The following is a 24,384-nucleotide window of genomic DNA, read 5'->3' on the forward strand; positions in this document are numbered from 1 at the left end:
AGTAGGACAGAAATGTTTCTGCTTTTTTTGATAAATAGCAAGAGGTAGCAACAAAAACTGCACAATCTATATATTTCAAGATATACAGAAAGCTCCTAACCTGTCCCTGTCACAATGCACAATGGCTTTTGTGATAGACTGCAAGAAGTATCAGACTGAAATATCTCTATTTTTTTGGAGAGTAGGACAGAAATGTGTCTGCCTGTTTTGATAAATAGCAAAAGGTAGCAAAAAAAAACTGCACATTCTGTATATTTCAAGATATACAGCTCCTAACCTGTCCCTGTCACAAAGCACTTCTCTCCCTGCTTCTTTCTCTGACACAGAACACAAGATGGAGTGACCAACCCCTCCTTCCTTCCCTGTATATATGCCTGTTCTGAGATCTCTGCTGATTGGGCTGCTGGGCCATGCTGTGCATCCAGGGAGCAAATGATTCGCTTCCAGCCGCACCATTCTTGCCAGAAATAGTCGCCGTTACCTACCCCTGCATTTTCCCTTGTTTGTCCCGCGAGAACATGACCTCATTGGCGTATCACAAGGCCATTCTCGCTTAAATGTTCAGTAAGCGAGAAAGGCCCGATTCGCTGTGAGATTGAACTTACAAATCTCGCTCGCTCATCCCTATATCTGACACATGAATTGCATTGCTCTGGAAGTATCCATTGCAGGGATTCTTGATTTGTCATCTCTTTTGGTGCATGTATGTTACGATAACTAGAAACATTTCAATTTAATTTAATTTTAAACTATTCCAGTTTTAAACATGCATCTTTAATGTTTGTTTGCATTGTGGCCCGCAAGTTTTATTCCAATGTCAACAGCAGCCCCCAGATGAAAAAAGGTTGGACACCATAGCTCTATGGGATTTAGATCTGGACTCATTGCTGGCTACTTCAGAACACTCCAGCGCTTTGTCTTAAACCATTTCTGAGTGCTTTTTGAAGTATGATTTGGGTCATTGTCATGCTGTAAGAACCATGATCTCCAGCTGAGACCCAGCTTTTTGACACTGGGTTTTACTCCTTTGCACCCCAGAATTCTTTGGTAGTCTTTAGATTTTATAATACCATGCAAACAGTCAAGACTACCAGTGTCTAAAGCAGCAAAGCTACCCCAAAACATCAGTGAACATCCTCCATGTTTGACTGTAGAGACTGTGTTCTTTTTCTTTTGATGGCTTCTTTTTGTTTTCTGTAAACAGTCGTATGATGTGTGTTACTGAAAAGCTGTATTTTTGACTCATCCCTACAGAGGACATTCTCCCAGGGGGATTGTGGCTTCCACAGGTCAGTTTTAGCAAACTGTAATCAGGCTTGTTTTTCTTTCTGTGTGACCCTCCTGGGTCTCCTGCCATAGCATCCCTTCATTCAGATGGTGACAGAAAGAGCGAGGTGACAGTGTTGTACCCTGTGCCTGCAGGTCAGCTTGAATTTGTTTGGCAGTTGTTCAAGGTACTATATCCACCATTGGATCAATTCTTTGTTGCAACATGTCATCAATCATTTGTCTACGTCCAGAGAGATTAGCTACAGAGCCATGGGCTTTAAATTTCTTTACAATGTTGCACACAGTGGACACAGGAACATTAGTATTTCTGGAGATAGACTTATATCCTTGGGATTGTCCATGCTTTTCTATCATTTTGCTTCTCAAATCCTCAGAAATGTTTTTCTTTTTTTCATGCTCAGTGTTACATGAAGCCCTTCAAATCTGAGTGACCAGGAGCAGCTGGCAAAGGAAGAGTGGTCCAAAACTCCAGGAGAGAGATGGAAAAAACTAACTGATTGTTAAAGAAAGCGGTTAAAATCAGTTATTTCTTCCAAAGAGTGTCCTTACCATGTATTCAGTTGACAGTGCTAAGAATTTTGTTCATGCCAATTTTGATGTTTTGTGTGGAATGTCTCAAACATTTTTCCCTGCTTTTCTGTGTTCTTTTACTGCCAACAAAAGAAATAAACATGGTAATACCAAACCATTTCTAATTGCAACAATTTTCCAGAAGTGGTGCATTTTCTGACATAAATGCAAAGATACCAACATTTTTGGCTATGACTTTATGGCTCTCTGTTTTACACATAAATAAATCAACGAAAAAGAAAAAAAAAACAATATATATATATATATATATATATATATATAGTGATAAATACTGGTTAGTTAGTCTACAGTATTTCTATGAATCGGGATTCATTATTGCTTTTATAAATATCGGAATGGGGTGTGCATATGTCTGTTCAACATCGCTTTGTGCCTTGCCCTTTGTGTCATGAGAAAGTTTTATATGTTATTTGATAAAATAGGAATAATCAGCTACAACTCCCATATAACAGGGAAAAGTTCAAGACCATATGTTCCAGCCAACTGCTACAGACTTGGTCCATATGCTACTACATGTACTGCCCAAGGTGAGACATCTAAGTTAAGTTTATTTGCATTCAAATGCATTTTTGCATATAAAATGTAACTGTATAATTCTTTTTTTCAGATCCTGTCCAGCTGTTCTTGGAATGACATGGCTAGTTCTGTGCTATCTCCTTTTCCATCACAAAAAGCTTTGCTGTTGTTGAACTCATGTGTGACTGAAAAAGAAAGAATACTTTGGGAAAGCCTAGGGGATGCTTGGTTAAGAACAAGGTAATGACAGCAGAGTGAAACTTGTAGGTTCATTGGGCAACCAATGACAATTAGAGCTGCTTAACTGGTATAGAACTGGTATAGAAATGGTATAGAAATAACACAAAAATTTTTAGACAGATAAGCCAGAATTTAGTAATCTAGTGTTTTTACTGTTAAACAGGGCTCCAAGAAATGTCCCCTAATTATTTTTTTTATAATTGGTAAACAGTATTTATATAGTGCCAACATATTACGCAGTTAAGTACAATAAATAGAGGTAGCAAAAAACACAGATACAAACAATGACACAGAAGGAGGAGAGACCCTGTCCAGAAGAGCTTACAATTTAGGAGGGATGTAGCACACAATAGAAGGGGGCATATAGAATGGTAGTTGGGGTTTAGGAGACAGAAGACGACAGGTAAACAAAATTTAAAAGATGAGTGTTAAATGCCCTTTTAGATGTCCAGAAAGTAGGAGCAATCTAAAAAGGGACCATTCCAGAGTAATAGTTGATCTAGAGGAAGGCAAAAAAACACTTAGTTCATTTTACTCCAACAGGGGAAAGAAATTACTTGCTAAAACCAATACCTGAGGAAGCCTATTCCACATTTTCGTAAATAAATAACAGTGTCATTACCGTTAGATTATTGTCAGGGGGAGATTTGGAATGTGATGGGGGGAGATAAGTTCTTATTTATCCAGGTGAGCTTCCAAAACTTGTCAGCCAACCATGATGAGATGGCTGACAGACAGCATGAAACCTTATCTAGGATTGAGGGAGACAAGTCAGGGGTGGACCGATAAATTTAAGGGTCCTCTGCAGAGGGCACTGTAAACCAAAAGAGGATATGAGACTGCCAAGCAAGGAGATGTACAGAGAAGAAAAAACTGGTCCAAAGACTGACCCTTGAGGAATACCAACAGGGAGTAGATTAGAAGAAGAGGTTAAACAGATAGGAAGTAAACCAAGAGGTAGTGTCACTGACACCAATGGGGTTCATGATTTTAAGTAAAAGGGGGTGATCAACATTGTCAAAGATCTAGAAGGACAGAAAAGTTGCCATGCGACTTGGCTCTGATGAGGTTATTGGCCTTTTTATAGGAGCTATTTCAGTAGAATGGGCAGCTCAAAAGCCAGATTGAAGCGGGTCAAGTACAGAGTTGGTGTTCAGAGTGTCGGTGAGACTTTTATGGACAATGTGTTTAAAAACATGGGTGAAGGGGGATAGCTAGAAAGTAGGGAAAGGACTAGTGAGGATTTCTTCATGACAGGGAGAACGATGGCATATTTGAAGGCTGAGTAGAAGATACCAGTGGAAAATAAGAGGTTGAATAGTTTGGTTAGTCCTGGAGCCAAGGTAGAGGAATGAGCATAGAGTAGATCAGAGGGGACTTGGTCAAGTGGATAGGTAGTAGATGGAGATGATGAGATGGGTTGGTAACTGGGGATAAAAATGGTGGAGCTCAAGTCCCAAAATCCAAATGGCAATGTCACAGACTGAAATGGACCACAATGGCTTTGAATTCATATGATCGAGCAACAGTTTGAAAACAACAGGCATCTCTCTCTTCTGCACATGTGCATGGGTGTGCCTCTGCTCCCAAGCTTTATCAGTTTTGACCAATCAGAAAATAGCCTCTTATTCATCCCTGGCTATTTAGCTAGCTCAGACACTGCACTCAGTGTTCTTGCAAGTGTCTCCACTAGTACAAAGCCCCTACTTTGCTGAGCTAGTTCCTGTTCACCTGTTGCTTAATTCAGTGTTTCCCCTGTCCAGCTCCTGTGTTAAGCCTTTGTTGCCTAGTCAGTTGTTTCCAGCCTATTCTCTTGTACTGATCTAGTGTTCCTGTGTCAGATGTGCCTGGTGGCAACCTGGTGGTAACCAGCAGCCCAACATCCTCACCACTAGAGGCTCCGGAGAAGACCTGGTTACTGCTTACACTCTGTGCCTTGGCCCTGTCTCCCCAAGCAGTTTGCACAATCCATGACCGCACCCTCCCAGGCTTCAGCAGACCAACCAACCAATTCCTCAGCCGAAGGCTAGACAACCAAATCTAGGTTCTTTGCCAGCTTCATACCTTTATTACTCACCTGGATCTGTTTCTGGCCTCCTCCTATGCTCAGAGGCTGTGACTTCATCGCCTAGCATGCTCTGAGGGGGGCATGATAGGTCACTGTTCTCTACCCTCCACTCAGCATCCCTCTATAGCTATCCAGCTTTGCCACATCAAGTCCAGACTTGCCCTTGAGGCCTTCATCGACTCTAGGAATGTGCTTAGCCTATGAAGCCATTATCATAGCCTCTGCGAATCTCTGCTGTGGATTGTACCCTCCTGTCATGTGGACTTATCCGCTTCCAGGCTAGACCCATAGAAATGTCTGTTGGTGTGCTACATCACTTTACCTTTTCTTATTCTTCCTCAGGCCACCTCTGCAGTCATTCTGGGCCTCCCATGGCTTCAACAACACTCCCCAGTGATGGACTGGTCTACTCCAGAGGTATTGGCTTGAGGTCCCTCGTGTCACTCCAAATTACTGACCAAGCTCACACCTATCTGGCCTCTTGCTCTCTCCACTCCTGGGGTTGCAGCATCTATTTCCATTCAGTATATGGATTTCAAAGACGTCTTTTCCATGCACAGGGCTGAGCAGCTACCTCCCCGCTGGTCCTTTGACTGTGCGATTGATCTCATTCCTAACTCCACACCTCCCAGAGGTTGGTTATGCACCCTTAGTCTCCCAGGCTATGAGTTAGTATATCAAGGAGAATTTGCAAAGTGGATTTTTACGCTGGCGCAGGGTTTTTCTTTTTCCAGAGAAAAGATCAGACTCTGTTCATGGATGGACTACCATTGTCTGAGCACCATCACCATAAAGAACCCCCTGCCACCCATTCCTGAGCACTTCGACCGTGGTGCAGAGATCTTTACTAAACTAGACCTCTGAGGTGCATACAATCTAATTCGAATCAAAGAGGGGGATAAATGGAAAACTGCATTTAACACCAGAGATGGACATTATGAGTACCTTGTAATGCCCTTCACTCTCTGCAATGCCCCAGCTGTTTTCCAGCACTTTGTTAATGAGGTGTTTTGAAACTTTTTATACATCTGTGTTGTTGTCTATTTGGATGATATTCTAAATTATTTCTCCAGACTTGCCCACTCACAGATAACATGTCAATTTGGTCTTACAGCGGCTCAAAGACAACGGACCCTCTGGAAAGGCAGAGAAGTGCCTGTTTGAACTTCCTCAGGTAGCCTTCCTGGGTTTCAATTGTTTCTAAAGAGGGTTTCTCCATGGATCCAGAAAAGGTTGCAGCTATTTCCAACTGACCTCTGCCTTGTGATCTTAAGGCTACTCAGCGCTTCCTGGGATTTACAAACTATTACCTTCAGTTGATCAGGAATTACTCCACTCTGGTAGCTCCCATCACAGCACTGACTCAGAAGGATGCTGATCCTAGGGACTGGCCCTCTGAGGCAATTGAGGCCTTTTATTTCTTAAAGAAAGCCTTTCCTTTTGGCCCAGCTCTCAGGTTGACGCCTCCTCCGTCAGAAAGGGAGCTATTCTCTTCCAAATCCCCACCGGAGCTTGACGCCCCTATGCCTTCTTCTCAAGGAAACTCTTTGTTTGGTATGCAATTCTCTTGTTTGGTATGCAAATCAAAGGGTACCTCTGAACTGCCCTGCACTGGAACACACTGATTCCAATGCGAGTAGAGGGCGTTGAAACTGTATTGGCAGCAGTAGTGACTTAAAAAGATACGATAGTTGTATCATTTGCCAATTAATTAAATGTGTAAATGTAAATGTGTAATTCATTTTCTGTTTGGAGATGCAAGATTGGGACCCAAGAACGGTCTACTATAAAATATTAGGATTGATATACTCCTTTAGCATACCAGGATTTAAAAACTGGGTCTTCTCATCCAGAAAGACAGTCCATGTGTTCGAATACTGGCGATAACGGAGATCGGTAAGTCAAAGAAGACTGCGATTTAAAAAAATTGCAAGCTGCCAGTAGTGTGGGACCTATCAAAGGATGCCTCAACATTGAATTAATGCAGGAGGAAGTGGCCCAAGCTAAGGTGTCTATAGGAATCGGCGAAGCCCTATACTCCTGTTGCACCCACAAGTTGGAATGCTTATTGGTGCACCAATCTATTATTCGAGCCAGATGAATTGCCTGCTGGTACAGAACCAAATCTGGAAATGCTATTCCCCCATCATTTTTGAGAAGTCTGAGTGTTTACATACTGATACAGGGTGTGCAAAGATTCCAGACAAACTGGATAAATTCCGTCCTAAATCTAGCCAACACAGACATTGGGAGTTTCACTGGAAGTGCTTGTAACAGGTATATTAACCATGGCATAACATTCATTTTTAAAATATTGCATCTCCCAAACCAGGTAAATGTCATTTGGCGCCATCTCTGGAGGTCTTTTCTAAGCTCATTGAGAAGAGGAATAATGTTAAGTTCTACTAATTGAGCCAAATTAGGTGAAACCTGAGTCCCCAGATTCTGTTGCCTATTTAAACGGGTGGCTTGAAGGGTTGCCTGTGGGAGAGTAATGTTAAGCGCTTCTGATTTCAGTAGGTTTATGTTATAGTTAGTCAGCTCTGCCAAGTGACAGAGTTCTGATTTGGGAGCGTAGTGATGGGAGCTGTTACATAGAACAATAGATCATCAGCGTATGCTTCTGTTTATGTTTTATTTATCGAAATACCCTTTATGTTTACATTGGACCTAATACACCTGAGCAGTGGCTCCAACGTAAGGATAAACAACACTGAAGCAACCTTGCCTCATACGATTATTATTAGGAAACGGTTGAGACAGTTCACCATTAACTTTTACTAGTGCAGTTGGCATTGAGTATATAGTTTGCACCCAATTCAGAAATCTTGCTGGTAGACTGATATACTATAATAGCATACGGAGATATGTCCAGTTGACCCAGTTGAATGCTTTCTCTGCATCGGTCGAGAGAAGCATGAATGGGATTTTGTGGGAATGCACGTAATATATAATATTCAGTGTGGCGATGGTATTATCCCTGGCTTCTTTAAAAGGCAGGAAACCACTCTGATCAGGATGAATTAAGATATTTAAAATCAGTGTCAACCTCTGTGCCAAAATGCTTGCGAAATGCTTTAGGTCAAAATTCAACAGTAAAATGGGCCTGTAGCTTGAACACGATTATGGGTCTTTTTCTGGTTTAAGTAAAACTGTAATATGTGCATATGTAGTAGGTGACCTTGGGAGATGGTGTTGTATGTATCCACCAGGTGAGGGCCTACAACATTATTTTTTTTTTTTTATAGTACCGCAGTGTTAGGCCGCCAGGCCCCGATGCCTTACCGGGCGCAACACGAGACACAGCTCTTTGCAGGTCTAGTTTCGTAATCGGTTTGTCTCAAAATATTCAGTGACTCTTCTGAGATACTGGGCAAACCAGATTCTTTAGGATAATCTATGATTCCATCAGCTGCACCACAAGGGCCTACTGAACTGGAGCCAGTTTGTAAATTGTATAATTTTTTTATAAAACATATGGAAGGATTGTGCTATGTCTTTCGTGACACATGGATCCTCAGGGATCTTTAACGATGGGTATGTACGTGGATGCTCTTTTCACTCGTATAGCCCTGGCCACACCTTTGCCACAGTAATTGGCATGCTCATAAAAAAAACGCCTACACTTACTCAATTGTGTTTTAGCCTGGGCCCGAAACATAGAGTAATTTGTTCCCTAACAGAAAACAACTGGGCTTCCAAGTCAGTAGAGTGTTGTTTCTTATGTTTCAATTCAAGGAGGTGTGATTCTGTAAATAAAGTGTTCAGTTTCTGTTCTTTGTTTTTTGCATTTACTACCATCTTGTATAAAAAGACCCTGTACAAAGCACTTACATGTAAAAAAGTGATTAGTCATTGAACCAGAGTTAAGCTCAAAATTTTCTTTTAGTTCCGATTCTATTTTGTTTGCTACTTCTGAATCGTCAAGTAAAGACACCATGTAGCTGACTTGTGGTTGAAAGAGGCCACTGCTACTGCCAAATATTCACCAATTGGTGGTTGTGCATGAGAGACTTCATTCATGTGCGAGACGTTAAAGGTATATGGGAGGAGCCTTTAGAAACATCCTAATTCGCATTAAGTGCCATGTTAAAATCACCTCCGCTAATGACGTTACTGGGACACTAGGTGAGGGCGCCAAATATCCACCACTTGGTGGTTGTGCAGTAGAGACTTCATTTGTTTGTGAGAGGTAAAAGTTCTATGGGAGGAGCCTTTAGATACATCTTGACTCGGATTAAGTGCCATGTTAAAATCGCCTCCGACAATGACGTTACTGGGACACTGTGTCCCCACCTCGTCTAACATAGTGACCACAATAAGGTTTTTTCAGAATGATGCTTCCTCCCTTCTGGAGACATACAGTGGTAAGCGATCTGAAAATGTTTATCACATAAAGTAGGGATTTTATCATGTCTGAAGTGAGTCTCTTGCAGAAATGCAATGTGGCATTTCATCCTATTCAGTTCTTTCAGTACAATGGATCGTTTGTTCTCTGAGTTAATCCCTTTGACATTGATGGAGGTGAGTTTAATTGACATCTTAGTGTGTGCTGTTGTAAGAAACACTGAGGCCTAGTGGGGGATGGGGACTGGGTAAAAGAGATGACAAGGAGGGTTCCTAGAAAAAAGAAAAGAAAGCGGATAAGGAGGAAGAGGAGGCGGGACCTAACACTAAGTAGGTCCCTAGAACAAAGAGAACCACTAACCTCCTATGGAGGTAAGGAAGCCTAATTGGGGGATGTGCAAACATTAGCAGTACCCGCAGCCTTGGTCATAAGAACAATAATAAACCTTTGTAAGGTCAATCTTTGGTAACATTACCATGGAGGTCTACCTCTAGATACATAGTAATGTGTTCCCCAGAGTCAGTATGAAAGAAGAGGAGGTGTGATTCCCCTTCCAGAGTCATCAGTACTCAGGAAAAATAGCACAGTATAATTACTATTCATAATTGGGGAAGGAGGCACTTATAAAAAAAAAAAACAATGAGCAGATGCTGTATTTATCCCCCAGCAGCACCGGTCCCCTCCAATAAGGGAAAAAAACGGGCCCCTGGGCACTTAAACAAAGGTTCATAGTACAAGCTATAACAGTTTGCAACAGGAATAACTTATCACATCCGTTAACCACTTTTGCTTTATCAAGATAAAACAATATGTATTGAGTTATTGATATGTACCCACACTTGTAGGGTTTGTTATCCTTCGCAATTGAAAGGGAAGAGTAGGAAGAGTTAAGAAATCTAGCAACCATACAGAGAGTCCGCAATAAACACCCCAGAGTAAGGATTCCTGCTAATAATGAATTATATATATATAGAACCTCCTAGGGTAAGCTCACAGAACTAAAAATAACATAACAAATCAGCAAACCATTTCTGCAGTATCAACAGGAGACAATAAGTGCTAGGATAGTTGGTATTTAGCTCATGTGGGCTTCTGACCATGTGGAAGTATCCTTTAGTGCAGAATTAAAGATGGCCATTTCGGTCAGTCACCCATGGTAAACAAATCAAGTGCTCATAGAGATAATAACTGTAGCTTCTTCTGTAAACCACCAATAACAAAGAAAAGAAACTGTAGGAAGTCTTGTGCCTGAGAAAATGAAGAGGTAGTTATCCATGGGGGGCAGTAACATCCATCTAGGATACACTGCTGAACTCAAAAGGACAGTTGAGCTAAGAAAAAACAATGATAGCCATTCAGGATTCTAGTGAGCCCCTGTTGTGGGATGCCATTGGCGGACGTGAAAACCGGACCCTCTGACGCCTCCCTCTAGAATCAGTAGTCCGTGCACGTAGGGGCATTCTCCCCGGCTCCTCCATGGATTCCAACCAATCCAAGACAGGAATAGGATCTGTCCCTGGGAACTCATATAGGGCTGGTAGCTGAGTAGGATTATGAAGTGCAAAGGTAGTGTTCTTTATCACCACCAGATGAAAACATTTTTATTCTCATTTTTATCCTCAGATCTGTTCCCTGGCAAGTGCACTGACGTTCCCTGGGAGTTCCCGGTGACGTTGGTGCGTGCAAGGGAGCGCAGAAGGAAATTCAAGTTTTTTTGTATTAGATTCAATACAAAATAACTGTATTGAATCCAATACAAAGTAATCATTATAAGTTTTGTGAGTTTATCCCCTTGACATTGATGGAGGTGAGTTTAATTGACATCTTAGGTGTGCTGTTGTAAGAAACACTGAGGCCTAGTGGGGAAGGGGACTGGGTAAAAGAGGTGATAGGGAGGGTTCCAAGAAAAAGGCCGCTTTTCTCATCCCTCACCGTCGGCTACTCCTGCACCCGATTCTTCTCAGGAATATAAAGTCTATCAAATTCTGGATTCCAGGATTTCTCACAAGAAGCTGATGTACCTAATTGACTGGAAAGGTTTCAGTCGTGAGGAGAGATCATGGGTTCCTGCTACAGATGTGTCTGCACCTCTTCTTGCCAAGAGGTTTCATCTTCGCTTCCCTCTGAAACCTGGAGCTCGGCTTTGAACTGTACATATCCTGAATGATCTAAGGTTATTAGTGGTGTACCCCAGGGTTCAGTGTTGGGACCTTTACTGTTTAACATTTTTATAAAAGATATAGAGTTTGGGATTAAAAGTACAATTTCTGTGGTTGCAGATGACACCAAACTACGTAATGGAATTAAGTCCATACAGGATGTATATATTCTACAAGCAGGCCTGGATGTACTGTTTGATCAGGCAGCCAAGTGGCAAAAAATTATTTAGTATTGATAAATGTAAGGGTATGCACTTGGGGGCTAACAACATGCATGTTTAATACAATCTAGGGGGAATACATTTGGGCGAGTTCAAAATAGTAAAGGATCTGGGGGTCTTGGTGGATCATAGAGTTGATAATACAAATGCAAAGCCAAGTTGCAATTCCTAAAGCCAGCAAAGTACTGTCTTGTTTTAAAAGAGATATAGATTGCAGAGATATCACCCTGCCCCCTGCCCCTTGGACTAGTACAGTGAGCAGAGATATCATGTCTGATTTTGACAATCTTATCTTTAAAGAAGGTGGCTGTGTCTTGGGCAGAGAAGATAGTTGTAGGGGGAGCAGGTGTGGGGTTTAGTTTAAAAGTGGCTGCATGAGTTGGAATCCTGAGAGGATATAAAAGTGGAGAAATAATTTTGCTTGGCAACAGGGAGTGCAATGTTAAGATATTCTAGCTTCCAGCTTTCCTGTCAATGAAGTAAGCACTGAGGTCCGATTTCCTCCACCTGCGCTTTGCTGCACAAGCAGTCTTTTGTAGACATTTGGTATGACTGTTGTGCCAAGGTCGGGAGTTAGCAGGATGGGGGTAGTGAAAGGTGACAGGGGAGACTTTTTCCAGAGTCAAAGATGGAGTTTGGTTAAACAGAGAGGCAGCTTCATCTCGAGATTTAATTTTGGAAAGAGTGGGGGTTAGGGACAAAAAGTAGAGGCGAAGGGGGGCAATAATTAATGAGTTGCCAAGATGGATGAGGTTGCAGAGTTTTGGGAAATATCTAATGTGTGTCCAGAAATGTGCATAGGGCCGTGGTTGGGGTCATCCACTGCAACATTAAAATACCAAGGATGAAGGTGAGCAGATTATGGATAATAATATGTGGCAGCGAAGAGTTGTCCAAAAACTGGGAGACAGCAACAATGAGGAGTTTATGGGGGAAAAGACAGATTTAATGCACTTCAAATGAGGTGAAAATGAGGGAGGGCAGGCTAGGAAATACTATGTATGTATATTAGAGAGAATAAGACCCACACCATCACCTACTCTGTTTCTAGGTCTGGGTTATGTTTAAAGTGCAGGCCTCCATAGGAAAGTACAGCAGCAGAGGTGAGAATGAGAAAGTCCCAAGAATTAGACAGAAGCTTGTGCATGAAGGTTAGCTTATTGCAGACAGATCTGGCATTCAATAGACAACAAGCGAAAGTGGATAGGAATTTACAAGTTGGAAGAATGGGAATGAAGTTAAGAGGGGGATGTATCTTGAGGGACAAGAAAGCTGCAGTAGAGATAGAAGATGCAGTACTATAGACAAAGAAAGCAGGTGAGTGAGTAAGCAGGCAGACAGGAAGTTAAACTGGCAAGGTTTACGTAAAGCTAATATTAAATAAATTATCTGTAATAAAATAATTCTAGATGATGATAAATCCGAACAACTTAAAACGACCTTGGCTATATGGGACTGGTTCAAAGAATCTCCTCATCTTCACAAGTACCTAAATTAAGTAGTCAAAATACGGGCAGTGTACCTTCCTAGATTCAAATTTAATTCCTTTTCCCTTCCTTCTCCCGCCCCCTCCCCTTCCCCTATTTTCTGCCTCTATTCTTGTCTGTCATCTCTTTTTTAATGTTTTTCGTTTTATTATTATTTCAAGCAATTATTTAGTTTTTCGATTAGGATGTGGTGGGGAGTTACTGTAAATTGTTAAAATGCAGACAAGCTTCCCGGGACCCATCTCATGTTGTTATTGCACATAGACTCTTTTGTCATGGGACTGGTTTTCTTATATTGCATCACATTACTGTGGTATATCTTGTTGTAATGTACCCTACCCTGTTCCTTTGGGTGAACTGTATAGCCTAAGTTATGTTCTTTTGTTTGTTCCTCTTTCTTTTTTATGTTTGCTTGTAAACTTGTGTTTTTTGAAAACTTTAATAAAAATATATTTGACAAAAAAAAATAATTCTACTTCATTAATATTATTTTATATTATATAATAATAACAACAATATAGCATATACAATTGCTACACAAATCATTTTGTATCCCTTCTTCATTTCAATCTGTAGCCATTATAATCTACTTAAAAACTCAAAATTTCAATAGAGCATTATAGAGCAATTGTGAGGTATAGAAATGTGACCAGAAATATATTTTCCTGCTTGTACCATTGGCATACTGAATTTATCAGAAGTCTGTACTAACATACAAGTCAATATTTGGCATCACTTTTGAAAGGATTTTAAATATTTGGAACAATATACCATATGCAAAAATGTAAATTGTTGACTTTCTTTTCTTTTCAGAACCTTAGGCAAAGGAAAAATAAACTAGCCCTAAAAAAGTAGGAGGCTAAATCTCACAGATTCTGCTCCTTTCCCTCCTCCACTGCTTCCATGCCTCAAAGTTGTAACTTGATCTACATAGGGAGTAAAAATAAGATTTCCCCCGTCATAATTTTGTGTAATTGTACTTATTGAAATCTAATATTAGTCAAATAGAAAAGATCTTATCTAAAAAATCATAAACATCTAATTTTTTTTTGTCTATAGATTACATACATTATAAAAAAAATTACAAAACAATATTTTCAGGTATAATAAGTATCACTAAAAACAAACAAGGCTATGATAAAAATGTAAAAAACATAAATGCTTAAATCCATTAGAGGTTAAAGGTGCAAGAGCTGAAGTAGTTGATAAACTGAAATACCCACAATGAAAGCCAAGGAATATGTTGCCATGTTGGTATTTTTTATTTTTTTTTTCGGAAAGAGATGATCTCCTTTAAACAAAATGTGAACTAAAACTTGTAAAAAGTTACATTTATTACCATTTACATACTGTATGTAAATTACTAACTGTAGGTTACATGAGGGCTTTCAGATTTTGGTTTCAGTGAGATTGCTTAACAAGCAAGTAGTCAGTTTTCTGTAGAAAAATGTCACTTTGCAGGACAAAACCATTTTTCAAAACGTTTTCAACTTCATATACTGTACATTCTGATTAATTTTAGGGCTTTAACCCTTTAAATTTGACATAAATTGTCATTATCAGCTTTATAATCTTTTAAATGTTATTTTCCTTCTAGAGCTGATTGGCCTAATGCTAAGATGATACCACCTTATATTCCAGTATTCTCTGATGGATGGATTCCTCCAAATATAAGCAAAGCAAATGGACAGACACAGGTATACAAAGGTGTAAAAACTTTTGAGTTAAAAGCAGCTGTACATTTAGAGGTATATTAATTGCTGTAAAAATGTAGCATTATTGGTACAAAGGTGTGGACAGCACCTTTAAAAATGTCTGTCAAGGTTGAACGCAACATTCCTTTTGGCTGAACCAAATGTACTTGTATTGACTAGAGATGCTTGAACAAACTTTAATGTACTTGAGAAGTATTGCAGATAAAAATGAGCGAGCAAGATTTGTAAGTTCGATCTCACGGCGAAACGGGCCATTCTTGTAATTCACCATGAGGTTGTGTTCTCGCCGAACAAATGAGAGAAAATGCAGGGGGAGGGAATAACGACTATTTCCGGCAGAAATGGCGCCGCTAGGAGTGAATCATTAGCTCCCAGGATGCACAGCATGGCCAAACAGCACAGGCATATATACAGGGAAGGAGGGAGGTGTTAGTCACTCCATCTTGTGTTCTGTGTCAGAGAAAGAAGCAGGGGGAGAAGTGCATTGTGACAGGGACAGTTTAGGAGCCTTCTACATATCTTGAAATATACAGATTGTGCAGTTTTTGATGCTACCTCTTGCTATCTAACAAAAAAGGGAGAAACATTTCTGTCCTACTCTCCAAAAAAAAAAACAAAAAAACAGATATTTCATTCTGATAGCACTTGCTATCTATCAAAAAAGCCGGAAAACTTTCTGAAAAATACAGATATTTAATTCTGATCCCACTTGCTATCTATCAAAAAAGCCAGAAAAATTTCTGGATTTCTCTCAAAAAAATACAGATATTTTATTTTGATAGCACTTGCTATGAAAAAGGCCAGAAAAATGTCTGTACTTCTCTCAAAAAATACAGATATTTCATTCTGATAGCACTTGTTATCTATCAAAAAAGCCTGAAAAATTTCTGTATTTTTCTAAAAAAAATACAGATATTTAATTCTGATATCACTTGCTACTTACCAAAGAAACCATTTGGTACAGGTGTATGTTTTCCCGAATAAGGAAAAGATGAGCAGAAGACGCAGGGGAAGTCATGGCGTTGGGCAACCTGCCGCATCTGGCAGGGGGCATACTCCCTGGGAGTCCGCCACTGTAGGACAGCAGCAGCAAACCGTTGAAGGCAGCAGTACAAGTTGTCAAACAGGTCTGAGATGTGTGCGGAACACCAGTACGCAGGTAGATTTATTGAGAGGGCGTACTACAATTATAAAGCCACGTCATGTTGAGAGTATTGTGGACTGGGTCTCAGGGGCCTCAAGTGCAGCAGGCTTTTCTTCTGCAGCAGCAGCAACCAGCACAGCCGTGACAGGAGCAAAGACAGGAGTTAGCGTGGCTAATGTGCCTGGACTTTGAGACCCTTGGGGAGTGTGATCAGCACTTGCTGGGGGAGGGTTCTGCAATATTGGCTGCGTTTGCCACCTGTGAACCACGTGATGTCACCTGTGAACCACTGGTGCGTCTAAGGGCTAGCAGTAGTTCCGAAACAGACGTAGAGGAAAAGCAGCAGGAACAGCAGCAACAGACTGGGGATGGAAATCTGCCTCATGTGAGTCCCAAACAACACACAGACGAGTGGGCACAAGCAGGGGAACAGTCAGAGATGATCTGACCGTGGGGGAGATGGGGCTGGGGCAGACGCAGGGCACCCAGCATACGCAGAGACAGGGAAAGAAAAAGAGCAACAGAGTGGTTGCACGCACCTCTCCAGCGTGGTCCTTTTTCACATTGAAAGACGATGAAGGGTGCGTAGCAATCTGCATCCTGTGCCACAGGCAGATTCGCAGAGGACAGGCCAGATCACATTTGGGTACAACATCTCTGCTTTCTCATATGCACAAGAACCACAAACCAAAGTGAGAGCATTACTTGTGTTCTCATGAAGGTGTACCCACGTCATCGTCTTTTCTTCCACCTCCATTGACTCCTTCTACAGCTCCAACTGTCATTGCTACTACGTCTCAGGAGGTTGGTGACAGCCAAACTTCAAGCTGCGAGAAAGTATCAGCTTCTGGCCGCAGGTTTCGTGGCGTCAGACAACGTTTGTCGCCGGCAGATGAGTACTCCAGTGACCCCTTCAGCTCCCCTAGCTCCCAGTCCCTTCAGCCCCTCTACCGGAGTTCTGCTCAAGGCATCAGGCTATGGGCCCAACCAACAAATAAGTAAACTCAATTCACGTTTAGCCAAACTATTGGCCTTGCAGCTACCGCCGTACAGCATTGTGGACTCTGCTCCCTTCCGTGACCTGGAATTTACCAAGCAGTCATTACTTCTCCCGCACAGCTGTTCCCAGTTTACATGCACATTTAATGGGTAACCTCTACCGGGCATTGGCATTCTGGCTGGACAACCAGGCACAGAGTGGGACGCTACCTGTTCTTCACCACTCACTGCGTGGCCTTGCATAGCTCAGTAGGCAGTAGTCTGCAAGAGGTATTGCAGCACCTGGTACCCCCCCCCCCCCCGGGGTGTGGTGGGAAAGCACGGGCCACCCCAGTCCTCTCCTTCCTTCTCCTTCATTCCTTCTACTGGCAAACCCTGCCTTTTCGACACTCCTCCTGAAAGGCCAGCATCAGGAGGTTCAAGAGGAGGAGGAAGATGATTATGATGATGAGGAAGACAATGTTGGGCCTGCTGGACGGGACCCGTCCAACCCAAACTTGTGCTGTCACATCCCAGGCATTCTGCGGGCGATAGAACAACAGGAACTGCTGCAGCTTGAAGAGGAGGAGGTGGGTGATGAGGAGGAAGATGTTTTGGCACCTACTGAGGGAAAGGAGGAGGATGAGCCCAGGGAACCCCTCTTTCATATGTATGTCCGTTGGATCTTTTCTGGCTGTTGGTGGTGGTGTTGACGACAGCAGTTATGAAGAGGATGTCAATGTCAACCGCCTCACCTTTTTGAAAATGAACACAAGGTGGGTTACTAACAACTATCATATCCCCACTGCAGATGTCACTGATTGACTAACACAAGGACTCAATAGGCCAAACAAGATGCCTCTGTGAACCCACACTGCTCCTGTGCCGAGTGTGTGGCTGCCTATCACCAAACACCCTGTCAGCTGAGCCTGCCTCGGTTGAATTTTTCTGCTAGTTATCGCAATGTCAAGAGGTAGCATTAGTCCCCAGTGTCATGCCTGCCATTGTGCTGGGAGGCCAGCAAACTACAGATAAAAACTCCCAGTACTGCTTCACTGATAGATACTATTGCCTATGCCTAATTTTTCAGCTTTTGTAAGTTTTGTAAGATTGAGGGTTGGTATTCATGTCATCTACTTCATGATGCAAACTAGCAATATCGTCTACTTTCCTAACGCTTCTGGCACCACAGACCACAGCAACAGTGCTGTCGCACAAAACATCTGGGCCTGGCCCTTCTACATTTAATCACAAATTTCCAATATTTGCATTACACACTTTAGGTTGGCATTAAGGATGCACTACACCCAGCTCTAGATGTCAGTTACCAATGTGCTCCACGCTCTGTCTCAGAGCCCACCGCCTCCTCCTGATGTTATTGCAGCTACCGCCTGTCAGTACTCAATTCACTATAATTGAATTACACACTTCTGGGTGTCATTGACTATGCACTACACCCAGCTATAAATGCAGTCCAGGCTCCGTCTCAGGGCCCACCTCCACCTCCTGATGCTGTTGCTGCTGCCGCCTGTCAGTACTCCATTCAATATAATTGTATTACGCACTTCTGGGTGTCATTAACCATGCACTACACCCAGCTCTGGATGCCAAATACTAATGCGCTCCAAGCTCAGTTTCAGGGCCCACTGCCTCCTCCTGATGCTGTTGGTGCTGCCGCCTCTCAGTACTTCCTTCACTATATTTTATTACACACTTCCGGGTTTCATTGACGATGCACTATACCCAGCTCGAGATGCCAATTACAAATGCGGTCCAGGCTTCGTCCCAGGGCCCACTGCTGTCACGGTCCCTTCCGTGACTGAGGTTAGAAGATCTGTGAGACAAGCTGCACGTGAGGTTATCTGACAGTCTCTTTGTTTTTACTTGATTCTGTGTTGTTGTTTGTAATGACCACACCCCTTGTATCATCTGCAGCTGGTTGTCATTACTCCTCCTCCATTTAGTCTGGCCTCACACTTCATGCTATGCGGTTGATATTCACTTCTGGTATGTGAAGAGCTGGTGTGTTGTCCTCTTCAGGGTTCCTGCTCCTCCATTTGCTAATTAAGATAAGTTGAAGTACTTTAGGTGTTTTGTTGTTCTTTTGTTGTTACTAGGCCTCAGGGAGAAACTGGTTCTTTCATCAGGGAAGGAACCAGTAGTCTCAAGCCCAGTCACTACTCCTAGGGCTATTCAGGGCTACTAGGGTCTAGGTTCCAGTGTATGAGTATTCCCACCTTCAGGGGATATTCATACTGTCAGGAGTCAGGGCTAAGTTAGGGTGCCCGTAGGGGGTGAGCGTTTCCTTTTCCCTAGCCATTGAAGGCCTAGTCCCTTGTATTTATCTTTCTGTTTTCCTCCCCTCCCCTTTATCTGTGACAACTGCCTCCTCCTGATGCTGCTGCTGTCTGTCAGTACTCCATTCTCTATAATTTTATTACACACTTCTGGGTGTCATTGACAATGCACTACACCCTGCTCTAGATATCAGTTACCAATACCCTCCACGCTCTGTCTTAGGGCCCACCGCCTCCTCCTCCTGCTGTTGCTGCCACCTGTCAGTATTTCATTCACTTAAATTGTACTACACACTTCAGGGTGGCATTGACGATGCACTACACCCAGCTCTAGATGCCAGTTACCAATGCAGTCCACACTCCTTCTCAGGGTCCACCGCCTCCTCTTCTTGCTACTGCCGCCTGTCAGTACTCCATTTACAAAAATTGTATTACACACTTCAGGGTGGCATTGACGATGCACTACACCTAGCTCAAGATGCCAGTTACCAATGCGGTTTCCACTCCATCTCAGTGCCCTCCAGCTCCACCTCCTGCTGTTGCTGCCGCCTGTCAGTACTTCATTCACTAAAATTGTACACTTCTGGGTGGCAAAAATTTAAATTACACTTTGAAAGCTTGTATAAAATGTATATATTGAGAGTGTCTCTTTCAAGGGTAGTTTGGTGCTGCCAGCCCCTAAAATGCATATATTGATAAAAAGAGAGGGAGACTGTATGTTTTTTTTTGGCAAACGGTTGTATTATTATCACATATAGTGAAAATACAAAGTGATCTCACACATATTTACATATTTAAAGGTGTTAGTTATACCAGTTCCACCTAAACAGTTGAATATATTGTGATATCTAGACATACAAAATTACTATTAAAAGCTAGTAAAAGTAATTTAAAGGTCATAACAAACGATATAATACTGTATGTTACTCAATATCACAATTTTCTTTTTCAAATCACCACCTTTTCTTTTTACTTTTACTTTGTCATGTAAAGAACAAATGCAGGATTCAGCAATGCAAATTCATAATGCTCTTCACTCATTAAGGCTACCAACTTCCCTATTTTGTTTGCCAGACTTCTAGCATTGGTGAATAGGCTCTTTAAACCATCGTTACATTTAACAGGGAGGATAGTCCCAGCTGTTTCCTTTCTAAAGCTTTTTGCAGCTAATTATCCATCTTCTATATTATAAATTATATCCAAACCCAGAAATTAAATTGTCTCCATACTATAATTCATAGTGAATTTTAGATTGAATACATTATTTTGTATCCTTTCAAAATGTACATATCCAAGGTATCATCCGAAAACAGGATACTCTCCCAGCCCAAAGGTACTGGTCACAAAGATTGGGGCACTTTTTGTCCCCATAGCCACTCCCTGTACCTGGAGGTAGATCTGTTCCTCAAATACAAACACATTTTTTGTTAGTATATATTTCAAAATATCAATCACAAAAGAGTTCTGTTTCCAAGTTTGTGTCCCTTTTTCAGCTATACATTTCTTGATTATTTCCAAACCTTTTTCATGTGGTATACCAAGATTTAATGTTTCAATATGCAATTTTGCAATTTTCAATCATCCTTAATATGTCTAGAGTTTCTTTCACATAGGAAGGAAGGCTGTATACATGTTCTCTAAGGTAGCTGACTACTAATTTCCTCTTTTTTTTAATAAATGATTCCTATCCCCAAAACTTTTGTTCTGCTTGGGGGATTCTTTGTGTCCTTATGAACGTTAGGCAAACTGTAGAAGGTTTGAAGTTTAGTTTTGTTATTGACTTTTCTGTTGGATTTTGTGAAGAAGTTTTGTTTAAATACCTCCATTTCTATACCGACTGGTTTTAGAAAGGCCCATAGATTTGGATTTTTTTTGTAAATCCAGAAAGCAGCTAGATTTTATCAGGCCACATAACTTCCTAGGTTCCTTGGATCTTTTCAACTCCAATCAATACTATCTGTATGTAACCTTTTCTGCATCTCTAATTTTCTAATATTTCTTCACAAACAAATGTAGATCTTCTAATAACTCGAATTTATCGGCATTTTTAAATGGGCAAAAAGTTAGATCTAATTTTAAAATCTCAATTTCTTTTTGTGATAATATATATTTAGATATATTAACTACTTTTAACTCTTGAAAGTAATTTGATTTATTTTTTGCTTGTACTGATTTATGATTTCTGCTTTCATTGTGATGTTTGTTTTGATGTTTGCTGTGTTTCCTAAAAAAGTATTCTTTGGCCTCAATTCTGTGTCTGTTTTTTCACCCTAATCTTTCTCCGGCCTACTTTCACCAATCTTGCTATCCATGCTTTATGGGAGATATTTCCATTATCACTCTGACTCACTTTGTTCTACCAATTCATAAATTTGATTGTTTGTTTCCCTTTTTGATTTTTACCGTGATCAAATGCTCTTTTTTTCCCTTTTCAAACTGATAAGGATCGTGAAGCCTGCTGCAGCCTGAACTATTTAGGTGGGCTGTCATTAATGTTCAGCATGTTTGCTTCAGTCTGTAGAAAGCCAGGAAACTGTCAACAGATTCCTACTTAGCAGGATAGTGGGCAGCATTCCACGTTTTGATTTTTTAAATGTCTGACACATATCTCTTAATCCTTTCAACATTTCCCCAAACTGTTTATTGTTTTAACCTACTATTTCATTCTCCTTTTACTGTTCCTCTCATCCGTTTTGTAAATTCATTTTTTCTATCCCCCTTATCTGTTTCTAGTGCCTCCCTTTACTTCTTTTCTTGTTTATCTTCAGCTCTCCCCTGTATTGCTTCTGTGTATAGCCACTCTCTGACTACTCTCTGTATTGCGTCTTTTTTCCATACCCTAGGTCCCAACTTAGATCACCCAGGTTCACTGTTGAAAATGTTTCCTTTCCAGAATGTTGGTGGAGAATTTTGAAGATGAATCCGTTTTTTTTTTAAAGGGAGTGATTCATTATTCATTAGAGAATGCGTGCTGAATGCCAGATTCACTGTTTTATAAACTGACCGCCCAAAAGAGTCTGCAATTTATTTCAATAGTCTTCTCCTGCTAATGCTCAGAAGGCTAAACCTCAGGGATGGTCAAGGCTACAAACAATCAAAGAGTCAGGCTAAGCAATGATCAACAAGTATCAGACAATACCACACTCACAGCAGGATAGAAACTGTAGGGCATCACAGACAGTGAGCCTTATTTTTAGCCAGACTAAACACTGATATGATTGACAGGTTAGGTAGGGATTACAGAGTGAGTGTTATATCAGTCACCAGATAAGGGTAGTCAATGCCTATACCTTACAGCTCCCAGCTTCAGGCATATCAGACTGAAGCAAGGTAAAGACAGCTACTTTGCTGCAAGACTACAGATATCAACAAGGCTTAAAAATCATGAACACAATGATTCACTTTGCTGGCTCATACCCTGCTGATACTGGCGAGTAATATAGTGCCAAAGAAAACAAGGGCACGTGCATGCACTCCATGACAGCATGAGATTGTACAGAGGGGTAAGTACTGACAATTAATATTTAGTTTTAGATATTTAAGAAATTCAAAAATAAATAGATGATGAAATCAAATAAACTGCCCTGCTCCAATGTAACAGGTTCTTGACCTAGCAATCTTTGAGGAAATATTAAACCACTGTGCTTTAATTTACAGAGGTCAGTGAGGAGTTATTTTAAGCCATGGGCACATACAATTCAATTGAGCTCATTTAAATCAGGGTTTTTATGTCTTCTACACTAAACTTATGCATTTTTTCATACAATGTAAGCTTATTTCAAACACTAACAGCTGTTACATTAAAAAGATAGAGTCCCATTTTTAAAATAAAAATGTACTGTATTATTTTATTACACTTTGTTTAATGTCATGTTTAATGCCTTAATTTCTGGAATTAAATCATGGGAAGTGACTTAGCAATACATTTATTTTAGATAATAAATGTAATTGGTCTCCAAAAGGCTTCTAAATAAAGTGTCCATATAAAATATTCATAAATAAGCTAAAACACTTCAGCGATATTACCTGATCAACACTTGGAGATGCCAAGAGATTATACATATTTTTTCCCATGTCTACTTTTCATACTTTAGAAATGACCATCTTTTGAATAAAAGAACTTTTAACATATCTTGTTCGTGCTATGGCTGCCAGCTGAGTGGTCCTGTGATTGTTGTCAGCTCCCTTTTTTCTGGGTTTGAAGCACGTATGGTCCCTATGAATTAAGAGGCCCAAGCATTAACCTAGCCTATTTGCCAGTATTTTGGTGAGTATTTTGAGATCCACACGGAGAATGAAAATAGGTGATAATTACAACATATTCATAGGCCTTTAGCAGGTTTATGCAGCAAAATCATATTTTTAGAAACCATGTCATGGCTAAAAGAAAGGCCCCTATCACACTACCTGTTGGTTGCCATGGCAATCTGTGCCAAACCACCATGCGGTATCCTGCGCCTGACTGCCCTGCTTAACTGTTAGGCTCAGCATTCAATCTCTGTCACTGACTGACAGAGCATGCAGCCACAATTACTGGTCTTGCATGTCTGTGGGAGGTCATGCACACACTGACAGAGCACATGGAGGAGGAGCAGGAGCTATTTTAGCCTCAACAGTAATGGTTGCTGATGCTGTGACTTTGCCCCAGCAAACCTATCCTGTACTATACTTACCAGTTACCTGGCCCTATTCCTGGCTACTGACACTAACTTGCCTGCCCTGATCTCCTGCCTGGTTGCCGATGACACCTTGCCTGCCCTAACCTCCTGCTTGGTTATCAATGAATATAACATTTTGAATCTTGGTTCAGCTTACAACGCAAACACAGGGATCAAAGTGGTGCATCTGTCACTAGGGTCATCACAAAACTAACCTGAACAGACTAAGTAGAACAATTATATCAAAGCAACAATTACTGTAAAAGAAATACTTTAAAAAATAAGATAGGTAGGGTAAAAGAGGGGCAGAATGAGGATGGGGATCATGAGAGGTAAAATAGAATGAGGGTTCATAGTTGTAGTAGAGCATAGCCAAATAAAAAAAGACAGGGGAGTAATACAAACCTAAAAAGTAAAAGCTGAACACTGCTCTCAACTATTATTTTATTTTTGGTTACAACCTAAAATCAAACACCCCCTAACTTTCACATTCATCGAAAATATGGGATTGTCTAAAAGAAACACCCATTACAATCCCTTCATACACTATACATTTCTGTCCTAAACTGCCCAGATTTCTAGTCTGATCCCAGTTACCCAGACTATACCTATTGGATTTCAAAAAAGCTATATTGTACTGGCAAATGTATACAAGAAAAATAAAATATCTTC

The 24,384-nt window shown here is 41.0% G+C and overlaps 1 protein-coding gene across 2 annotated transcripts in view; it reads left to right on the forward strand.

The window, feature by feature from the left end:
- EPS8L3 (EPS8 signaling adaptor L3) overlaps positions 1–24,384 on the forward strand; it is a 254,614-nt gene that overhangs the window by 159,589 nt on the left and 70,641 nt on the right. For both annotated transcript variants that reach the window (XM_072423530.1, XM_072423540.1), the window contains exons 12-14: positions 2,334–2,408; positions 2,489–2,637; positions 14,518–14,617. In XM_072423530.1, the coding sequence (XP_072279631.1) occupies positions 2,334–2,408; positions 2,489–2,637; positions 14,518–14,617 (324 nt within the window). The remainder of the gene's footprint in view (positions 1–2,333; positions 2,409–2,488; positions 2,638–14,517; positions 14,618–24,384) is intronic.

Source organism: Pyxicephalus adspersus, chromosome 1 (assembly GCF_032062135.1).
Source record: "Pyxicephalus adspersus chromosome 1, UCB_Pads_2.0, whole genome shotgun sequence".
NCBI lineage: Eukaryota > Metazoa > Chordata > Amphibia > Anura > Pyxicephalidae > Pyxicephalus > Pyxicephalus adspersus.